Source organism: Corvus moneduloides, chromosome 2, assembly GCF_009650955.1.
Source record: "Corvus moneduloides isolate bCorMon1 chromosome 2, bCorMon1.pri, whole genome shotgun sequence".
Taxonomy (NCBI): domain Eukaryota; kingdom Metazoa; phylum Chordata; class Aves; order Passeriformes; family Corvidae; genus Corvus; species Corvus moneduloides.
Genome location: NC_045477.1, coordinates 38,770,989 through 38,787,783, shown reverse-complemented (window position 1 = coordinate 38,787,783; position 16,795 = coordinate 38,770,989). Strand labels below are relative to the sequence as shown.

Sequence of the window (16,795 nt, the reverse complement as noted above, 5' to 3'; positions counted from 1 at the left end):
ACAGCTATTTGTTTAATAGAGTCTGTCACCCAAAAACATTGCTGTGCCTCGCTCAGCCAGCCACGCTCCAGGAGAGAGGAGCTGGAAAGCCTGAAGCCGGCTGTGGGGAACTCTGGAGCCTGGAGGCCATCTTAACCCTGTTTAGAAGGTAAGCAGAAGTATTTACACACTTCCTGTAGCATTAAAAAGCAAAACTTTCTAAAAACCTTGCTAAAAATTAGAAGCTTTCTCTAGCCACTTTGCTTAATGAAGCTGTAGAATGTGCTTTTGTTTGGTGAATTAATAAAGTGTTTTAAGTGCTTCTGGCAAACCAGAGTGTTTTCCTAAGCTGTAATAACACATGCAGATCCTCTGATGTGCATAGGTGGCAAAGAAGCATTGATTTTGGTGGTAGAGGCTCTCGCTAGGTCTGGTGATTGTTGTTTAGGTTAAGTTCTCCCTGCAGTTTGAAGTGGTATTGAGATAGGTCAGAGGGAATGGGCTGGAACCCCCAGTTCTTCCAGCCAAAGCAGCGTCACGTTGCTTTGTGCCGTACAAGAATTGGGCCCTCCAGCGATGTACGAAAGATGCAGAAGAGAATTTATAACTCAACTATAAGGCTTAGCATTTGTAGAAGGAGGCCAGGCTGTGCCTGTGCTTGTTTGCTTCTCTCTGGGGAGGGGAACTAGGTGAGCCTGGGCAAACAAATGGAAAAGTTAAAGCTGGAATGAGATGGGAAAGCAGGCAAGCAAGAGTCAGTGTAAAAAAAAATAACCTAGACATTGGTTATTTAAAAAGTAGGTGAAATATCCTATATTCTTTCCATTTTCCTCCATTCCCATTCCCCATTTCGTCTTTCGCTTGCATGTTGTTGGTCTGTTTAGACTTTTATCTCTTTGAGCTTTGGGTTTTATCTCTTTGGGCTTTTTCCAGAGGCTTGCAAAATGCTTTGCCAAATTTTGAGCACTGTATAAACAACAGGTAGTGACCATAAACACAGAAGTATCTCTGTTAAAAATGATCCCATCTGGAATAGTTTAATGACAGCTAACTTATTTTAAAGATGGATTATAAAGCAAAACATGACTGCAAAGTGCTCAGAAGAAAAGGCATATAAGCACAGTGGTCTTCTTGAACTCATCTCAGCAGAGAACAATGCAAATTTTTTGCTATTGAAATGCAAACTCAGAAGAAGTCTCTGGCAGTCACAGCTGCTTCACAGCAGTATATGACAGCCCATTAACACTTTCTGTTTTCCCTCTCAGTTACAGAGCTCTGAGGACATCTCACCTGATATCTTACCTTACCTCTTCACTGTCCTCGTTCTGTCACCAAAGTCTGTTTTAGCCTGTCCTTGGCTTTCTCAAACGGCTTCAAGCTACCTTTCACCTGGGCCTTTTTCTTGCTTGGGAACCCGGCCTTGATTGATTTCTGTGTTCCCAGCCTGCTTAATACCTTCTCCACACCAACCTTTGTCATAAAACTTTCAGGATTAGCCAACGTGTGTGAGTAAATTGAGGGACATTTCACTGCTGACTGCCTCGGTTATTACAAAAACTAATTGCACGTAACAAGCAAAGGCACCTGCGTGTGCATGGCTACGGGTGTGTGTCCTGAAATGGTGTGTGTCCACATCCTTTTCCTCTCTTGCATTTGGTAAGTTACTCACAGGAGAGCAAAACCCTTTATGCCATAAACTGACAGTTCTCTCTGAGGATAGAAATCCACAGATTGGTATTTTGTATTTTCATGCATATTTTATATTTTTATGCATTTGAAAGCCTTGAGCTGGAATGAAGCTATGATACAACATCATGAAAAAGTTGTGATCGGTTTGTGCCATAAAGTGGAAGGTAGTATGCAAGTTCAATAATCTCTAACCCAGTAGTCTGAAATTTCCAAACTAACATGGAGAAATATCTGTGGATGCACTTTTGTACTGATCAGCCCTTTCTCTCTGGCTGTAGATCACAGCGTGGGTGCAGTGTGAGCTGAGGTTGTAGACTTTGGTGAAGAGGGGTCTAATAGCAGCCTACAAAAAACTGGGGGAGGTAACAGAGGTGATGGAGTGGTGTGAGAGGATATGAGGAGCAACAGCCCTGTGTACAGCCTGGGAGATTCACATTGGACATGAGAAAAGACTTTTTCATCAAGAGATTGGGTCACCCCTGCAACAGGCCACCCAGAGAGGTAGTGGTGGCTCCATCCTTGGGCCTTTTGAAAACTCAGCTACACAAAGCCGTGGCTGACACAGTGACCTAGTGTTGGTGGTAGTCCTGCTTTCAGCAGGAGGTCGGACTGGATACCCGCAGAGATCTCTCTAAACCAGTGCTTCATTTATGTTGATTCTTTGATTTTAAAAAAGAACCTGCATGCTATGAACTACTAAGCTACTGTATGTTATGGCAGATCTCTGAAAATGAGATGGGATGGCTTTTTGACCTGCCCTTAGCAAGTAGACACAGAATTAGACAAGATTACAGCTTTTCAGATATTTTAGGGTGGGTGCCGAACAGGCCCATAATCCACACTCCTACCTACCCTTATGTGCAGAATAAGCACATCACAGTAAATAGTAATAAATATTTCTCCAGTTCTTGCTGAGAGTGTATTTTTGACTGAAATAGAGGAAATACAGTTGGTAGGCACCCTGGGGAGGCTTCCCCGCTTGCCACAGCGCCAAGGCAGGATTGAACATTCATATGGCACTCTTGCTAGCCATTTCCTCCTCTTCTAGACCTTCAGGGCAAGAGGTTCTAAATCAGCTTCCCAAGACAGTGGTCCCAGAAAACCCAGGGCATCCACCTCCACTTCCACTCAAGGCCTTTGCCCTACCATGGAGACTACCAGCCAGGGTATCTGTTTGTGGGGTCATGGTTTTGTTACTGATATTCCCAATGGACAGACAATTGTCCATGAAAAACTAAGATGAAACTCTCTGGTAATTTCACACCAACACAGGTGTGGTCCTACAATTTTAAATAAATTCCATTAAACATCCCAGCTTTGACTAATTCAATTTTAAATAAATTCTCTTAAGGGAACAGGTTCTGTAGAACAGGATTATCTGTCTAAGTCTTACCTGGAACATTTCTTTCGTCAAAATTGACTCTTCTTTCATTAAAGAATAAAACTGCTGAAATCCTGTGCTCCCTGTACTGCAGTAACCCAATCCTCCCTGTTTCTTTCCTGAGCAGAGAGCTGCCATGTGCACAGGGAAGTGTTCAAAGTGCATTGGGATCACCCTCTTCCCACTGGCAGTATGTGCCATTGTCTCCAACATTCTCCTGTACTTCCCCAATGGACAAGTACTACAGCTCACTGAGATAACTGATATGGTTTGGTTTTTCCATGGCATTCTGGGAGCTGGCATACTGGTAAGAGATGAATGTTTCATGTGAGTTTTGTTCTGTTTTGTTTTAAATTTGGGGCCAAGAAAACCTCCATTAAAAACCAGGTCATAAAAAAGTGTTTTGCATAAACATGTGAACAGCTTAAATGTGAAGTTGGGTATGTAACTGAAAAAATGCATTTAAGGCAAAAGAGTGCCTAGTCAAAGAAATACAAAATATTCCTGAAATTAATACCAGGACTCCAAGTTAGGAAGAAGCACTAGGACTGACTGCTTACTGTGGAGAAGAGTTACATGAATGTTCGTCCTCCAAGAGTGAAAGCAAAGCTGAGGTCCTAAGCTCAGCTGGAGGTGGTGAGTTTTCACTATTTGTCTGCACCCCCTTGTTACTCCTCCAGCTGATTTTATGTACACACAATTCACAAAAACATTAAGGGAAAAACTGAAACATGTTTCAGCAGGTGTTAGTTTGAGACCCAGCTAACACTTTACAAATGTGGAGCTGCAAATGGCTTAGTAAGCTGAATGCCTCATGTTCCCACACTCCCACTTACCTTCTTCCCGGTTTGATCTGGTTTGAATGTGCTCTTCTGTAACTAGTTCTCCATTCCAGGTCTCAGGAAAGATCACTTTTATGTGAATCTCCATAGCTAGAAGGGAACATGTTGGGGAACACTTATCTTTCCAGTCCATCAGAAAGCCTGTTCCCTTTTTGGTCTTCCAATTTTCTACCCAAGTGCCGTTAAAAGCTAAGCGAGTAACATGCGTATGACCAGTACTGGGCAGATGGCAAACTGGCACAGAGCTGAGCAAAAAAAGCAGAATTTTTAGGAATAATTAACTTAGAAAAAAGTAAATCTCAGTCACAGTCACACTATGATGCAGCTGCTGCTTAAGTCTACAGAAAGTCTGCAGTGGATGTGGTTCATACTCGTATTTCCCAAAGCAGAAACATGGTATAAGATCATTCAGTAAACTGTTCTCCACCAGCGGCTTGTCTACTTCTTCTTGCAGTTACCACTTGGGCCTATTACTTGTGCTGAGCCTGAACATAAGCATGAGTTTGTAGAAGGAAGAAGGGGAACTACATGAGAGACTGTGGAAAATTCGTATCACTGCAAGCCCAGGAGTCATTGGCGTTCAATGAAAGGAAAGGCTGATGTTAGATGTGAGAGCGTCATCGGCTCATTGAAAATGCGCCTTCTTTTGAGGCTTCCACGCAGACTTGCCTGTGGCCAGCACCACATACATCAAAAATGAGAGCAGCTAGTCAGAGGAGAGGAAAAATTTGCATTGACCTTCAAAACACAGCATTAGGAGTAATTATTGATCCACAAACAATGCTGTTGAGTGTACATGTTTTCCAGAAAACAGCATGAGAAATGCCCACAGGTAAGGGGAAAGAGAGTATTATTATCAGCTCCATCTTCCAGGTGCTGGAAGCATGGGAAAATGAAGATTGCCTTCTCAGTGTCCTAAGGAATTAAAACAAGAGACAGGATGTCCCACGACTGGAGTCTGGTCCATATCCTGACACTACAGTGAGGAGAGATGGAGCTGCAATACGTTCCCCCCCGCCATGCACATGGCTTTCTCCCAAAGGAAACTGAGGCAAGTCATGCCAACAGGTTGCCTGACCTTGGAGAATCTCCCCACAACTAGGACACAGCCTTCAGAGTCAAGACTGTGGGAGAAACTCAGAACAGCCTGGCTTAGTTCTGTGAGCCAGTAAACCTCCCTCCACCTGGGAACTTCATCTGTAGACTGATACATAGATCATCAGTGCACTCTTTGGCTGAGTAGCCAGCTCCACCCTTTCCTCCTCCTCTGCTGAATCTCTGATGGAAATTATATTATGTGAAAACCTCTCAATTTCCTTATTTCAAATATTTAGGATATAAAGAGAGTAAGACTGGCTCTATGTGTCATAGTAATGTCTTTCCTCATGGAAAGCCTGTGTACAACACAAAGAAATGCCTTGACTGAGCCATGGCTCACACACAGCTCTTGTTTACTGACAATGGCCAAATCCAGCAAATTCTCATTCCCATGTCAAAAGGCAGGTGTTTATAACCAAGCACTGCATAAAAAGAAAGCTGCCAAGCAAACCCTTCATCCTGAGCCAGGCTAATAGATGACACAAAAGTGTTTGCAGCTTAGAGGGGAAACCTCGAAAGAAAAATTACAGCCCTGAAGGAAAAAGAGTGTTGGTTTGATGGGCAGAGGTATTAACTCTTCTTCTGAGTGCCAGACAGCAGCACACTGGGGCTGAGGCTGCCTTAGGACCATTTGCAATTATTTAAGAGCTGACTTCTTTGCAGGAAGAGGAGCACCTTCTTAACCTCAATGCTCTATTTCTGCAGGTTTCCAGAGGTGGTCCAGCCATCACTGTAGGTGCTGTAGGTTGCCCCTGGGGTGTGCATAAGAGGCAATGGAGAATAAATCCTTTGAAAAATATTCAGGAGCCTGCAAATCTAAGCAAGTTTCATAACACTGTCCTACACTCTTCAACAGAGATATTCACACTACACACATAAATTCCATGGGCTTCATTCATCATGGACATTCTGCTCTTCCTGCCCTACATGAGAAAAAATCTTGCCAGTCAGGCCAATTTTTACAGTTTTTACCTTTTATATTTGTTTGTTTGATTGACTGATTTATTTGTTTGGGTTCTCTTTCTTTCATTAACTTTATGGTAACCATTTCCTACTTTCTCCAATACTCCTTTACTTGTGCTGCTCTTTGAGATGCTTTAACCAGCATTGGTGTGTAGAGACAAGACAGTGGGAGTGTGTTGGCTGCACAGCCAGACCCACTAAAGCTTTCTTGCCCTCAGGCTACCAAACTAGAGGCAACTTTTCCTAACTCCAGAGTGTCTCTGTAAGGCAGCAGTATATCCCAAGTCCTGGATGGTTACTGACTACATTGTACTGGTCCAACTCCACCTGATAATTACCATGGAGAATTGGTGCTGATGTGAACTGGGAGTTCCCCATTGACTGAAGTCCATCTCGTAGGTTTTCCAGAAGTTTAGCACAAGAAAAACTCCCAAACCAAAGTCAGATCTGTTTCAGGAAGCTCAAGGGTGATTTCCCAATTATAATCCAAAGCAGAATGCTCAGGAGGTTTAAACTGACATAATTTTTAGTCCAGCTATGTATATTTTCTGGGCAGAAATTCAATTTTCTCAAAACTGACACATTTTAAAAAAAGAAAAACAAAAAAACCCAACAATGCCCTGCAGAAAAAAGCAGTATAGCTTCAGCAATCAGAATTAATGCACCAGCAACTTGCCAGACAGCTTTAGCTGTAATCCCACACTTATTTCTGAGTAACTCTTCAGCAGCACCAACATCCAAGCAGGTGTGACTGCCAGAGAAGAGTCAGAAGGTGACAGAGTTGAGGAACATGATGCCAAAGCTCCTAGAATTTAAAAAACACCCCAGCAGAAGTGCTGCACACCAATTCAGCCTGTGCTTTTCTTACAGGTTATTTTGCCGGCATTCATGATGCTGGGAGCAGGTGGAGCAGGATGTTGCGCTAACAGATGTGGGGTAAGTGGATATTTATGTGTTGAAATGGCACTACAGTTTCTGCAATAGCTCTTTAAATGGCTGCTCAGCAGGTGGAAATGTGCAGTGACAAACCATCACACCACTGTCAGCAGCCATATCAGGGGAAACCTAGAAGAGGAGCTCGATCTACAGCGTCCCTGGGCTGGGGCTGAGAACTCAGTAGCCAGCAAGAACGTTATGATATTGCAGCTGCTGATGTGAGGGAAATCAGCCAGGGACACTGCTGGAGCCCTTAGGCACAATGTTGAGGGCAAAGTAGGACTTCATCATATAAAGTGGCTCCAGGTTCCCCTGCTCATGGCAATCCTAAAGACTGAGACAGCTGCCTGTTCATCCTGCTTCCACAGAGTCTGGTTTCCTCTATACCCTTCCATGACAATCTGCTTTTCCACAGGTTCATCCCTGCTTTTCGCTGTAGGGATACATAGGTCTCCTATTTGCAGGTCCATGCCAAAAGCCTGAGCTGATGCATCTGGCACTGAGGAGCCAGCACTGCTTCCTGCAGCTCTGACCGTAGCTCACATTTGCCCAAACATTACATACATGAAATGTGAAGATGCAATTTAGGCTCTCTGACATCTAAAGAAAGGCCAGAGAGACTTTTTTCTTTGATAATTAAGAATATTATAAAGCAACATGTTATACAGGCATCTCCATTCATCCTCAAGCCCCAGGCACAGACTTCTGTGTGGCTATCATTATTGGCAAGAATAGACTGACTTAGAAATTTTTTTGAGTCTGCATCCTTCCCAGGACCAGACTAGAATGAGAGATTCCATGCAATAAAGCACGTCTCTTCTGTACTCTTCAATTAATATTTAGCTTGATCCATGAGAAGACCTTTGCCTCTTCAAAACATTTTACTTAAATTAATTCATTATCCATATACCAAAATAGCATTCTTTATTAGGATGTCAGCAAGCACATCCCAAGGGACATGCCATTACACTGATTTTACCAAAGGTCACATGCACAGACAGGATGCTAACAATGGCCAAGCAGGCCACTTGCAGAGCTGGGGTGAGATCCTAGGCACCCTGCAAACAGTGCCTGAGCCAGCTGTTTTGCTTGGTTTTGAGTGATGTAGAAAGCAGTGGTGAAAAATAGCCACTGTAGTGGTTCCTACACTCACTGAATGTGGTAAGTCACGAGGGGACATCCAGCTGAACTGGGCTGAGTTCATACAACATCTCAGGTGTCTCTTTTCCATCCTTCATCCCAACCCTAAATATTACAGAGCCAAGAGTCAAACTTCCCCAGGCTGGATAGGTTCACTCCCCAGCCCAACAGCCTAGGTGGTAGCTCAGTGTCATCCAGCAGCCCACCACCATCCTCCATTCTCCCCCTCCTCTTTCTGTGTCTGAGCCATTCCTAGCAGCAGTACATCAGTGCCAGATACCCTGTCTGCACCTTCCCATCACAGACTGGTTACCTACAAGCTGTTCCTCCTCTTCTTTATTTGCTGTTATGGAGGAATAAAATAGAGGTTAAGAAAGTAATTTGATTATGCACTGTGATATTTCATAGAATCAGGAGAATCACGTAATCATTAAGGTTGGAAAAAAACTCCAAGTTCATCAAGTCCAACCTTCAAATGAATACCACCATGCCCACCAAACCATATCACAAAGTGGCTGATGGCCAAGTGATGGAGCTACCCAAACCTAACTGGAAAATAGGCTCAGTGCGGACAGTCTATCTATGAAAATGCTGTCTTCTTAGACACACACACCTCTCTGGAGTCACACACCTCTGTGAGGTGGAAAGAGTGAAGCTCTACACCCTATGTTTTAAACAGACTGTGTCTCAAAGTAGGGATGAAATGGGGACATGAGCAAAGAGTGGCTGTGAATGGCACTAAAAACAAGTTTACCCTGCACAGCTCCTGGGGAAGAGCGATTTCCAAGCATTCAAAAAGAGGTGAGGGTTGCAGGGAGTTCTGAAGGCTGATGGTGTACTTCTTCAAGGGAAGAAACCTCAGGCAAAATTTGCTTTGGGGAGAGTGGGAGAAAATGCAGATATCCACAGCAGGGTTGTTCAGATGCCCTGATTATATGAGCTGTATATGCAAGGCAGGGTATGGTGTGAGGCCCTGGAGAGCAGAGAACTCCTGGGATTGGTTCAAACATGCACAATGGCAGCAACCTCCAAAAGTGCCACAGCTCCTTGTGAGGTAGGTCTGGATGGACCTGATAAGGGGTCCCCAGTTACTTCCAGCTGCTGGCAGAGAAACAGCCCTCACTGGAACTACTCAGGAGCCTCTGCAATCCAAAGGCAGTTTGGGTACCTTTCTGCTTTGGAGATCTTAGGTATAAAATGATAATTTACACTGAATACTCAGAATTGCTTGTCATAGTAAAAAGAAAAAAAAAGGTTAAAGCATCATTACTGATCAGAATTATTGTTCAATCAAAACATAACATTTTCCTCAGGGCAGGGACTCTGTTCTATTTTATTTTGCGCAATTCCTGGTTTAATAGTTTCAGACTTCATCAAAGCCTTTACATGCTGCCAAAGTTACTTCAACAGTAATAATAGTTACTATGTTTCCCATACTTTTTATTCACTTTAGTGAGTTTTCCAGTTCACAGTGCTTACGTGCTGCATTAAGTTTTTTCATTAATCAACTTTAAATTATTACTTACAAACATACATAAATGGCTTCTTGTCCTTGCACTGTGGAGTAATGAATTTGGAAGTAATAGATTTAGAAAGCTTCAGTGTCTTGCAGCTCAGCACGTACACATCTGAAATCATCCACTGCACTGACGTCATGAGGGAAAAGGCCCACCCAAAGTACAGCTTCTCTCGTTGCATCAGCAAACATACTCCAGTATTTCTAAGTCTTCCTCAAGATTTACTAGTAGAACAGGAATAGCCATAGCAGCTTTCCAGACAAACAAACCTAGATCATCAAAGACATCAAGATAACTAGGCAGAATAACAATTCCATCAAAAAAACAAAAACAAAAAAAAAACCCACCTCCAGACAAAGAAACAGAGAAGAAATAGATGTGTATGGAACAGGAACCAGGGCAATAAAGAGCAGCACAGGCTGGGACAGGAGGAACTTGCTAACTTCACCAAAGCAAACATTCAAAGAATGAATTCTAAGAGTCCTCAACAGTTCACCAGGGACAATTCAATTGTGTGAAGGATAAAGCCGGGAAAACATTAAAAGAAAATCAGCAAAAATGATCAGCAAAACCTTTTCAGGAGTGCAGAACAGGTCAACATCATGGGAAGCTAATTTTAACAAACTCAAGCATCCTGGTTTAGGCCTCCTGTTGCAAGTAGGGACACAAATGAGGAAATAAAATATTTCAATGAGAAGTACAACTAGGGGAAATGCTGAAAGGTTGAGATGATGAAATGGTTAATAAAATTCTTGGATTTCCACAGATTATGAGGCAAGCCTCCAGAAAAGTCTCCAGATCAGTAGATAAAATGGGGAAATGCCCCTGCATGTCTAGAAAATGCTGAGGAGAGCCTATCTTAACAGGTGCAGCAACCTCAGACTCTTTTGGTGACAAGTTTTTGCCTAGATGATCTTGTACACAGTAAGGGAAATAGTTGGGATGGGGCTAGTCACACAGTTAACAGATTTCAAATGAGACAATCATGTGACAGAGAATAGTCCTCACAGATAGCACTGGCAAGGACTACTAGTACTAACTGCCATCATAAAACATAGTAACAGCAAAGGACCATTTGATTTTTTTCTTCGTAATTGTGTTTGGGATGCCCTGTACTGCTCTGCTGTGCTAAAATGAATTGTTAACATAATTAGGATCCTTCAGCTAAGAAGCAGAATGCACAGTTGATGTAAATGAGAAAACAAGTGGAGAAAAGTCATTCAGCATAGGTAGCAGTTTCAAAGAGAGTATCGGTCACTCACCCTCACCACAAGGCATGGTTGGTGATCTTATTGTGAGAGACAGTGCATCAGCTACAACCCAGACACTGTTTTGGTCTGGGACAATAGAGTAAATTACCTACATTTTGCTGACAATGGAGCTCTGTTAAGAGTCAATTCAGCCAACATGCAGATAAAGACTAAAAAAAGGGTATCCAGCTTTGCAAGAAAAGACTGAGTTGTTAATCAGTTATAATTAAATAAATCCCATGAGAAATCCCAGCAACTTCTAACTCAAGGATTGCTTTAGAAGCAAAGCAACACACAAAATTAGTCAATTCACACACTGGCATCGTGAAAGGTTCTACAGAAAGCAGTTGGCTGTCAAGTTGGAAACTGCATTCACCAGCTTGAACATGTTCAGACAGAGAATAGCCTTTTCAAGGCTTTGTCACAAAACCCCAGCATGGATGGTGGATATTTCCATTTGACTCTGCAGTGAAGTAGAACAACTGGGACTAGGAGAAGGTTTCTACCTGCCATGTGGGCTGTTGGATTTCACCTGGTATTTGCTGGCAGCAGGGAATTATGCGACTTGAGATATTTGGCTTCAAACCTGAGTCATGGATGAGAGTATTTCATATGTGCTTCCTTGGTCATGCCACTGCTCTGACTTTAAGGCAGGCCTGCTGCCTTGTCCCTGCCCCAGGTCTTCCCCTGGCTCTATCTGTCTGGTCCAGAGTTTCTTCCCCCACTTGGCAGAGTTGTGAACACCCACAAACAGTGATTCTTAACAAGACTATAGGGAAGCCTGTCCCAGATGCACCACCAGTAGCACCCTCCTGGGATTTTTGTTTCTATATACAAACAGCAACCAGATACGTCCCATTCATTACTAGAAAGCTATCCCCAAATGGAGTAAAGGTGACGTTTCTGTGGGAGCAGCTGATGTAAAACATGAGTGCATTACATACAACACGAAGCCGCTGCTGGTTTGTTGCCACATGCAGCACAATTAGATTTCTCAACATGAGCAGTGGTAATCACGTGTCATGCTGTTGCAAAATGAAGGAAAGCAGCAATAAGAAAGACTTTTTTGTGTTCCATCAATTAGCAAAACCAATTAATGTATCTTCTGTTGCTTTCATACCTGGTTCAGTAGTTGCTTGCTTGTTTCTGTTGGTGCAGGGGCCAAGAAAGCTGAAGAGTTGGAAATGCCAAGGCACAATATATGGAACAGATCAATCCAGGACTGGCCTCGTACTGGTTTTCGAAAGAAAACTCACCAGATATTTCATAAGTGATAGCTTAAGTATAAAATTCTGAATAAGTTCTTTAACATCCAGAACATCTAGAAAATTAGTCAGAAAAAGTCAACTGCTTTTTATTTCCACAAATTTAGTAGCAGTAGTAGTTTCAGCACAAAGTAAGAGAAGTAAAGAGAATTCTTTCCCATTCATTGTGAGTTCTCCATGCTACTCAAACCTCTGTGCACACAATGTTGAAGGTCTTTCCCTTTCAGATGCTGCTGTCAGTGATCCTGTCTGTGCTGGGATTTGCAGGAGGAGCATATTGTGTGGTCATCTCCTCACTGGGGCTGATTGGGGGTCCTCTGTGTGACACAGGTGATGGAGAATACCTCTACCCTTTCAGGAATGACACTCTGGAGTGAGTATGGCTTACAGGCTCCTCCAATTTTACGTTCTCTGACCCGTCCCATATCTTTTTAAAGTAAACTTGGATTTTTCCAAAATGAACTGGTGGTTCACCCTGTGTACACCTAAACTCACACTTCTCTGAGTAGCATGTTCCAGCTGGTCATCTGTTTGACCAAGAAACTATCCTTGGGCAAATTGCCTGAGTTTTGTCTGCTGCGCTTGTCACAAGCCCCTCGTGCAATTTGCACCATGCTTTCAAAAGGCTGGTGAGCTGACTCCCACTGGAGTCAAAAGGAGATGTTTGCTCACTGTGCCACATTAATCTGTTAAATTATCAAGAATTCAGCCTGCTCTACCTACTTCTGAAAAGCAAAGCAAAAATCTTCTCAGAATCTTTAAAGTCAGCCTTGACAACCATGCTCTTCAAGCCAGTGCTAGAGATAATGAATGGACTGGGCTGAGATACCACAGCAGGAATAGAGAATATTGAGACACATTTTAAAACCATTACAGACCTTTCTTTTTTGTTATTAACATAATTTTGCCATACAACAAAGAGGAGATTCTTGTGGATGCAACAAATTACAGATGTGGCTCTCTTCCCTAGTTATCAATTGCATCTCTGTAAAGGGAATTCTGGGGAGAATCACCAGCTTTTAACAATTATAGCACCATCTGGGACTCACTTTGTGCAATCAAGTTCAGAAAATAAAATGCCAGAAAACACAGAAAGCATTCTCAAGTTTTTACTTGCTAATATCTTGCCAATTATTTTCCTCTATCACAGAGACAATTATTTGTTTAACCAGACAACATGGAGTATTTGCAAACAACCTGAAAACATCATCCTTTGGAATATTGTCCTTTTCTCTATTCTCCTGGCCATCGGTGTGATTGAAGCTATTCTTTGTTTTATTCAAGTCATCAATGGACTCACTGGCTTCATATGTGGCACATGTATGAGGAGAAGAAAGGTTGGTACACAGTAAAAGTGTGCTTTACGTTCGTTCCGGTTTTATTTTTCAGGCTCTGGTAGTGGTACATGAGCTGAGAGATCTGCACATGCCCTGGACAAGCTCCTCTGGGGAGCTGAGGCAGTACAGAAGCATTTGCACACTCTCTTTCTCTCTGTCGCTTTATAGTCAGGGATAACCTGGTCCTCATATTTTCCTAAACAGCAGACCAGTACAACATATTAACATACTCACTTGCATGGTTGTGTTCCTATTTAAGAAGCCTTTTAGATAAAGTTTAATGACCCTCCCCAGCATATGTAAGTGAGAGACAAAAAATAGAGACGTTTTTAACTGGTCAAGAGTAGTAAAATTGTTATTTTGCAGAATGGAAGAAAACATCTTCCAAGTTTCATTCATCACTATTGCTTCCTTTTCCTTGTTTACTTTCATTGCACAAGATATTTGCAGCATCAGATATCCCCTGGAATATTAATTAAACATCTTTCATTCGTTGCCTTTCAGACCAATATTTCTGGAATGTGAATGACCTACAAGGAATGCCAAGACAAGCCCCGAGCTGCCAATTCACATACAATAAGGATAGTGCACTGTACTGTATTTATGGGGGGACAACAAAGAAAATCCAAAATGTTCGGATGTTTCACAGGGCAAAATGATTTTTTTATAAAGAAGTCAGGGTGGAAAAGGGCTAGATCATTTCAATCTGAGACTCCACATTTTCATCTCTCTAAACATACTGCTAAACCTCAGGTACTGGCAAAAACATTAATTTATCTGGTCCTTACTGCTGTACTTGTGTACAAAGCACAACAGTCCTCAGATAAAAGATCATGACTTGCCCTCTCATGTTATGTGGGAAATGGAACTGTTGTTAATGTGTGTATTTATCAGCTGCATGAATCAGGTGCTCTCTGGCTGATGTAAATAACCTCCCATCCCCCCCAAATCCCACCATGAGCTCACCTGTCTGTTCCTATTAATTTTAGAATGGGGCACTCACAGATTTGAAAGAGGATGAGCAGAGAATGTATCGAGCATTCTTTGAGACACTGCAGGGACAACTGAAGAACACGGTTTTCAGCCTTCTTCTGCCACCCTGGAGCCAGATCCACTTGCACCATTTGGTAGTTTGTTTGTCAGAGCCCAGTGCACTTCCAAATCGGTTCTTCAGGAGCATGAGATCTGTGGCAGCCTTAGAGGAACATTTGGGTCAACACAGACAGTAGGGTTTGCAGCAAGAGTTTAGAAATATCTGGTTTAACAAAAGGGTGAAGAACCTCACCACCAATTTTGCCTTGATGAAACTGCCTAAGAATTTCACTAACTTCCACACATGTCCATAGGGCTGTTCTAGAACAGAGCACATGGACCAAGGAATTAACTAGCCAAAGATAAACAAAGATATAGATAGTAATTATATGCAGCTTAGTAACAAATAGAAGATATAATCTGAAGGCAACAAACTGCATCAGTTTTAGTGTTTTTGCAACAGTAATACCAACCAGGAACGGCATAATTCCTCATCATCACTAAAGAGCAAGATCTTGATCTTGAGCTAATGTCCATGACTGGGAAATTTCAGAAAACTCATCATTTTAGTGACTTCCTCAAAGGTGAATTCTTGGACATGAACTATCTTTCCTCTGTCAGCCAAACCATGAAATAATCTTTACCCATCCATGTGTTTATGCAGCTATGAAAATATGAATATATTTAAAGCACTTGGAGCCTACTTTTCAGAGAGACATTTATGTTTTCTCGAAGTTGTTCATATTTCTGCACTGTAGCATGGGAGCAAGCTCTTTAAACACACTTATTGCAGACATATGTAGCTGCTTGTGCTGTCCTCTAATGCAGCTTGCAAAATGCTTCACATTCTCCTTTATATAAAATGGGGAAAAAATGCCAGTTGCCTAGATGAGAAGCACATGCACCTTGGAATATAGTTTCACCCCTAGAAGCAGGAAATTTAACCCATAAAACTTAAAAGCACCTTCTGTAAAGAAGAAAGCGTTAAGACTTGTTGAAGTCTGCAATCATCACTAGGTGCATCCAAACCTGCCAGGTGGCTTAAAAAGCTCGTGTTTGTTGCCAGCAGTGAAGCCTGGACAGTGCTACCACATACAGCAGACAACAAACCAGGATAAGAGTTAAAGAGGCAGCGAGAAATAAGGATATTCACATGTAGTCAGGTGGAGAGAGACTCCTTAATTAGCACGGGGGTTCTATGAACTCTTCACAGTCCCTAAATACTCACCCTCCCTCATCCCTTAGTTTTGACTCCCTGACTCTCACCTCTGGGATAAAGCCAACTTTGGCTGTGCTAGCACCAGGAGGGGAAGAGATCCCCATGGACACACCTCCAGCACAGAAAAATAAGTTCACTGTGCTGCTGCCATCTGCTTGTTCCAGGCTGTCCTTCCCTGGGGATGTTTAGTGTCATGTCTCTGTGCTCCTGGAAACACCCTCTGTCCTTCCAACTGTTTGACCACTGGCCTCACTGATATATGTAAATATTAAATACTGCTCTTCTGAACTTATTTTCTGGCTTGATTTGTGTGACCTGAAGGACTTGTGAGTTCAAACTACCTCCAATAGGAAGATAAATGGAATAACAGAGAAAGTGGAGTTGAATTGTCTAACTTGAACCACCACAATGAAGCCTCTTCTAAGGTAAGCATCAAGATACGTAGTCCTTGGAGAGAGGGAACATTCCCCCAGGCCGCATTGAAAGCGATGCCTAAGGCAAGTGGGAGGCATTGCCTTCCTGGGCAAGGTTCAGCTGCCCACCATGGACAGGAGCCATTTGAAACGCAGCAAAGAACCCACTCACAGATGTCCAGAGATCCGAGAGTCTCATCTGGACCTAACAACACAAAGCTGTGGATGACCAAAGCAAACACCTGTCTCTCGCAAACACAAGGCTGCTAAAAATTTATTAGTGAAAATATATAAAGCTGACTAAAATTAGATGAAATTATTTCAGCTCATGCTTTTTTGGATCCCCCAAATCACATTTTACATTATTTAAAGCCTGTCCTCAGAAGTGTCATCAGAGCCTTCTCCAGGAGCTGGCCAGCACATTGTAACAGGGGCAGCTCCTCATGCCGAGCACTGCGGGGAGACCTGCAAACCCAAGCTCTTCTGGTGGGCAAGGCTTCAAAGGAAAATGTCTACATAATACCAAATACAATAAAACCTTTGATTTCAACAGAGAGTTGGCTTGACTGAAGATAAGATATCATGCTTCAGAATTAGGATTACTACAGATTTTAAGGTATTGGTTTGGTGTTTTTTTCAAAATGGAAAGAATTCTTTCAGGGAAATCTCCTAGCAAAGGAAAAGAGCAACTTTGTCCTTGAAATGTTTTTTGTATTGTATAGATGAAGAATTTA

At 42.5% G+C, this 16,795-nt stretch overlaps 1 protein-coding gene across 2 annotated transcripts; it reads left to right on the top strand.

Annotated features, from left to right (window-relative positions):
• The first annotated feature begins 8 nt into the window (after window positions 1-8).
• LOC116439526 (transmembrane 4 L6 family member 1-like) lies at window positions 9-15,940 on the top strand. 2 transcript variants are annotated; one of them, XM_032099180.1, is made up of 6 exons: window positions 9-148; window positions 3,177-3,356; window positions 6,823-6,888; window positions 12,288-12,433; window positions 13,211-13,397; window positions 13,902-15,940. In XM_032099180.1, the coding sequence occupies exons 2-6, from the start codon at window positions 3,186-3,188 to the stop codon at window positions 13,920-13,922; spliced, it is 591 nt and encodes a 196-aa protein (XP_031955071.1). In that variant the 5' UTR covers window positions 9-148; window positions 3,177-3,185; the 3' UTR covers window positions 13,923-15,940. The 2 variants fall into 2 exon arrangements, with proteins under 2 accessions (XP_031955071.1, XP_031955072.1); XM_032099181.1 differs by lacking the exon at window positions 9-148 and having other exon boundaries at window positions 3,174-3,356.
• Window positions 15,941-16,795: the final 855 nt, after the last annotated feature.

Excerpts from the sequence above, each read along its gene's own strand:
- LOC116439526 (XM_032099180.1), top strand. The coding sequence starts at position 3,186 with ATGTGCACAGGGAAGTGTTCAAAGTGCATTGGGATCACCCTCTTCCCA. Across the intron at positions 12,434-13,210 it reads TTCAGGAATGACACTCTGGA|AGACAATTATTTGTTTAACC; the intron begins GTGAGTATGGCT and ends CCTCTATCACAG. Across the intron at positions 13,398-13,901 it reads CATGTATGAGGAGAAGAAAG|ACCAATATTTCTGGAATGTG; the intron begins GTTGGTACACAG and ends GTTGCCTTTCAG.